Raw genomic sequence first — 6,000 nt, forward strand, 5'->3', positions numbered from 1 at the left:
AAGAAAATAATAAATGTAGTGTCACTTCCAATGTCCTAAAACAAATTCAGTGATAAAGAACCTCCTAGAGCAATGATCTACAGTACATACCTTACTCTAATTACATTACTGTCACTGATTCCGCAACAGCCCCACGGAAACTCCTCATCTGTTCATTTTTATTCAGTTTTCAGTCATTTTCACTGTTTAAAACGACCATCTTGGCTATGCTCTAACGTGATGACACTGCCCCCCCCCCCCCCCCCCCGCTTTTCCATTGAGCTATGAGACAGGTTAAAGGGCAGAGTTTGATAAAAGGTGCGAACCACTCCAGTACCACTGCTGAGGACCTCTACACTACCATCTGAAACCTCTGAAAAGCAAAGGCCTTTCACCTCTATTCATCTGGACCAGAAAGGAAGCGTCTTTGTGTTGACTGGTCCGTGAATGCAGTTAGTGACCGGCTCCTCTACAGCTTCTCAGATTAGCGAGCTTTGGACATTGATCATGAAAACTCTAAAACATGTCCAGGAGAACAGAAGTCTGGAAGACTAGACTGAGACTGGAAGATGAGACTAGACTGTAAGCATGTGTTTATCCTCACACTGTAGGTGTTTGTGTGCCTTGTCTGATTCACAGTTCCCAGGTTCTCAGACTGAGTCGGGGCTCTCTTTGCAAGTCCTGAGGTTCCTCCCTGCACAACTGGCTAAATGTTCCAGGAGTGTAGTCATGGCCTGCCTTTGTCAGGAAGAAATTGCACTGTCCACTAGCTCCATCAACACTGCATATGAATAGCTGCAGTTTTCAGAAAAGCGCCACTCATGAGCTGGTGTGAGTTTACCAAGACCACTTGGCAAACACACACACATACAGAGAAAAACTCACATAGATACACACACTTCCCCTTTATTGGAGCTTTCCCTCTTTTTCTCAAAGATGCAAAGATACAGCCATTGAGTGTGATATGTTGGCTGATGTGTATGTGTGTGTGTGTGTGTGTGTGTGTGTGTGTGTGTGTGTGTAAAGATGTACATATGTCAACACAAAGTAGAAAATAAATCAGGGTTAAAAGGCTGACCATATGATCAAACATACACAAACATAATTGCTCATTTACCACCCCAGAAATATTCATCACACAATGGAAGGGGCCAAAAGGAAAAGCAGGGTGGGTTTTTCTGTCTCAATAAATAATTTCATTGAGAGCTTGATCTAGTGCTCATGATGGGAGCAGGAAACCATAAACAATGCAGGAACAACTCATTTATCAAACGTGCATGTACATGAATCTTCTGCATGAAAGCTTGAAAAGGTCCCCAGAGCAGCAAGGAAAGCTAGCAGTGTGCTAGGTCCAATCAAGTGGAAAAGCACAGACCTTTTCACCTGCAGCTCCTTGAGGCTCTACCGATGTATTCATCCAGAATATATCTGGCCCCACTCCATCACGCCCACCCGCCATCTCTCCCTCCTCTCTCTCCATCCCCCTCCTTCTTTGACACACGCTTGCTGTTTGAACAAGGCGGCATTATGCCACAGAGCCTCACTGAGAAAACTTCACTAGGAATGAGTGCCTGAAAAAATTTCTCATGACCCCCCCCCCCACCCCACTTGACGATTGCAAAATGCTCACTATATTACTATCTTATCTTACTTATGATGAAAAATATATTAAAACATACATTTTCTGATGTAAAACTAGATATCCAGACAAGTGCACCATGTGTAATTATAGTACATATAAATAACTGGAGATATTTATGGATGGCTACAGTCACCAAACCGACTGGAAAGTTCTGTAGCAGCAATTCGTAGTGAACAGCGTCCTGAACTAAAAGGTAAATGTGTTCTTGTCTATGACTGCCCCTGTACCGTAATAGATAGCAGAGAGGTTAGGGGAGATTTGTGAAATGTGAGCATTGTTTGAAGGAATGCACATGTGAGATGTTTGAGCCCCAGGGGCCGAGAAAACGTGTCTGTACACTGCAAACTTATGAGGGAACCCTACAGAAATGCCTTTACAAGCCATAAACCATCAAGTTAACTCAGCACGGTTTAACCAATGAAGAAAGAGATTAATGCAGTAGAGTCAGCTTTCATCATAAGAACGACTAGCATAGCACACATTCCAGGTGCTGCGATGGCAGTTGGAATCTACTAACTGTATTAATATATATACACTAAAATGAATAAAAACGGCTTTCAAGTTGTGTTGTCCGCAAGTTCCAAATTCTAATAAAGCAGCCATTAGACACGGAAAATTAGTTATAAAATTGTTCTATTGCTCTATCCGTTTTACTTTAAAAAAAAAATTCAGAGTGGGTTTAACGGATAAATTACAGGTTTAATTTAACATTGCGGGGTCTTTGTTCTTGTACATGGGGAGTCAGACCTGTCCCAGATAGGCCCTAGTGCTGCGCTGCCTCTTTGAACTGAAATAATAGGGGATGAGCGAAGAGGGCCATCATCAAATAACCGCGCGGCACTTAGCGCAGAAACGTTCTCACCCCGCTGGATGGAGGTTCGAGCACAACGCCTCCTTGTCCAAAAGCACACAGATTCAGAAACCTATGAGAGGCAAAAAAAAAAAAAAAGCTGGGCACGAGGTTGCCCGAGCCCCCGGTTGGGCTTCGGTGCGGACTAGGTCTGCGTGGAGACTGGGTGTTCCTTGTGGCTGGCGTTCTGAATCGATTCTCTAATTTATCGCGATACACCACTCCTGCGGGTGAAAAATACTCACTTTGCGTATCTTTGCGTGAGATCCCACAGCTATTTAAAAACACCCGAAGAAAACAGACCTAATCTAAAATAAATCATCAGTAGAAGTTAAATTAGTTGAATTATTCGTTTCACCATACCAAACGTTTGTGATACAAATCATATTTAATCACTGTAATAACTACCAGTTCAAGAGTAACTCTTAATAGGCCTATATAAGAGCACCTTGGCTTATTAAAAAACAAAAAAGCAACATTAACTGTTAGGTGTTTCCAAGATAGGCCGTCTATTTAGAACTGAATCCATAATTGCAAGGATTATGCTTTATTGTGGCACGCCCATAATGAACGTCCTCCCTGTCGCACTACCATTTGATCTCTCATTAATATTAGGCAGACAGCGTGTAACAACCGTTATACGCTTTGTAGACCCACGTAGCCGCAACTATGTAATTAAAGTTATTTTTACATATGAGTCATCTTAATGTCCTATTTTGCACTTTTTAAATATATTCATTAGTCTTGTCGGATACCTTTCCGTTTGTTGAAAACTTTTTTAACAAACTGTAAGACAGCAACCTAAACCCCGGAGGAATTTCACCCTGCCAACCGTGTCCACACACACCTAACGGACCACTGCTTCAAACAAAGAGCTTTCTTTCCTGCATAAATCTTAAATGTTGTCTCACAGAAGACTTCACACATTCTTTCACTGTTTCCTCACTACGATTGTGTGGAACTAGATGGAAATCGTCAACCGTCTCACATCTGATAAAACGAGGGTCCCATAGTCGCTGGATCAATGAAACACCGTGAACATATATAGCCATGCGTAAAATCCACGTAAAAACCAAGTACATCGTGAAACACTTTTTATACTTTGCATATTCGAGACAGCACATCTCCAGTACATGTGTAAAGCTGTGTTCTACATCTGCATGAGGCTGATAAAATGTTAGGATGCTGTAGCCTAAAAAACAAAACAAAAAACAAACAAACCCCCCCCCCCTCCCAAAAAAACAAAAAACCTTCATAACATATGTTATTGTTTACCAGCGGCCGTATTTTACTACAAAACCCAAACATCTAAATGTGATTCACTTGGAAAACCACTTGAATATATTGCCGTGCTTGTATTTCACAAGTTCGTGGCTTCAGCTGTGAGACTTGTTTACGATAACCTTTATTTATTTTAATGTACAGCAATACTGCTAAAGCATTAACGTTCTAATACAAAGGTTTTAATGTTATTCCCGTAGTCCCTCTATATGAAGGGACAGAACACGGCTAGGGTCTGTTCTGACTGACAGGGTTTGGTCTGACTGACAGTCCCTATGACTTTAAAAAAAAGTTTGGAAACCTAGCTTGTCTTACCTGCTCTGACATTCGGAGCCTGCAGAACAAGCACGAGGGATAACGTGATGAGTTTGGTTACAGTGAAATCCAAAAGCCACCTTTTCGTTTTCCACCTTGTGGACCACCTTTTCATCTCCATGGTTGGGCGCCCACGAACGTGAACAAATGAGGGCGACTTCAAGTTTTGTTCAGTTATGTCCCTTCCACAATCCCAAACGTGCCGGATCTATTCTACAAAGCCATAAGTGAGGAGTTTAGTGTTTCTTCTCACAGCCAGTCCAGGCCACTTCGAGCTTGCTTTCCTTTGCCCAGCCTTCGGACTGAAGGTTTTTGGGCTTTAATCAAAATGCACAGAGCATCCGATACCCTCGCAGTCACACCGTCAAGAGGGCCGGCCAAGCTCCAAAGCAGACCAACGATTACAGGAAAATGACAGGGGAAAAGCCTCCGATTAGCAAATCACGAAGCTTGGAAGTCGCCCTGGGATCCACCCATCAACTTTATGCAGTCTCTGGAGTCGTCCCCTTCAAGAGCGCGCCTCAAAGGCAGGCACAGGTTTTCGCCAAGTGGCCTGGGAATCGACATGCCAGCAGTCTGCAGTCCGGGAGAACTGCAGTGAGACGATTCACCCTGGCCAACATATTAGTGATGGCAGTAATTTGGGTTCATTCTAGCATCCAAAATTGTGCTAATCTAGTTAGGTTATCGTCTCCAGATAATAGTTGTGGTCTCCCACTTTGAGGATGGATGGTTTAAATAACTACGTTTTATTTAATATAACGAAATCGTGTTCAGTTTCTACCAGCAAAGAGTTATCAATAAACATCTTTAAAACCAAACGTAAATCAAATCCAGGATGAATATTCGAAATAAAATATGTTAATAATCTGTGAATAATTTAAAACAAATAAAGAAATTCTTCAGTTGCAAATGCATGTACTCTAGTAGGACACTGGAGATATCCCAGTATATTAAATAACAATAAGGAGAACCATAAAAAAAATAATTATTGATATAACATAATCATTATACTATTCAAAGACATTGTTGAAACCAGTAACTCAGACAGCGATCTGTGTAAGCACTCTATCTTATACCAGGGCTATGTCAGTCTGCCTTAGGGTATTAGCTATAGTCATGTATTAGCTATACTGCAGTGCTCTCAATCTGGCTTAACGTGGGTTAAACTCTTGTGATGTTTACCACTGCTTTACCAAAATGATAAAAATTTTTAACTCTTGTATTACATGGAATCCTGTTTCTTATTTTTTCTACATATAAACCTACAGTACTGTTAGTGACACAAATAATCTGTTTTGTCCAAAATATCACAGACATCATACTGACACATTGTAAAAATGTACATGCTATAGTTTATAATAGCCTTCACAAAAAGGGACAGTTTTTAGTTGTTACTACATCATAGCAGTGATGTTGAGAATGATCTAGATTACCACATCTTCTAAGATAAAATAAGAAAATACTTTATTGATCCAAAAGGAAATAGCAAATTTTAGTATCTCATAGGGACAGTAATAAAGATAAGACTTTTTTACTTTGGAATATAAACACTAAATTGATAAGAACAAATGATTGTAGTTTTTCACAGTGTTCAAGTGTTTCTATCCTCTTCTGTTAAATGATAAAAAAAAAGTTAATTATATTGCCACAATAAGTAATATGTACATTGCAATAAGTGTGAAATTAGAATACCGATCTGCCATTGAACAACCCCACCATGTCTCATTAGGGCACGCCTACACAATAAGCATTCACATTATAATTTTGGTGCATGGATTTAGAATGTTTTGAGAAAAAGAAGTCACAAGACACATGATACAATATGAAAAGGGATACATATTACACATATTATATTAAGGACAGCACACAAATCCAGCATGGTGGTGTGAAGGTATGCACAGCTATCATTTAAATTTACATTTAATAATAT

The 6,000-nt window shown here is 40.4% G+C and overlaps 1 protein-coding gene across 6 annotated transcripts in view; it reads right to left on the reverse strand.

Annotated features, from left to right (window-relative positions):
- Window positions 1-4,420, reverse strand: part of col11a1a (collagen, type XI, alpha 1a) — a 74,202-nt gene extending 69,782 nt beyond the window's left edge. For all 6 annotated transcript variants that reach the window (XM_081696536.1, XM_081696533.1, XM_081696535.1 and 3 more), the window contains exon 1: window positions 4,068-4,420. In XM_081696536.1, the coding sequence (XP_081552662.1) occupies window positions 4,068-4,188 (121 nt within the window). In that variant the 5' untranslated portion in view covers window positions 4,189-4,420. The remainder of the gene's footprint in view (window positions 1-4,067) is intronic.
- Between the last annotated feature and the right edge of the window lie 1,580 nt (window positions 4,421-6,000).

Source organism: Electrophorus electricus, chromosome 14, assembly GCF_041902795.1.
Source record: "Electrophorus electricus isolate QZ-2024a chromosome 14, ASM4190279v1, whole genome shotgun sequence".
Taxonomy (NCBI): Eukaryota; Metazoa; Chordata; class Actinopteri; order Gymnotiformes; family Gymnotidae; genus Electrophorus; species Electrophorus electricus.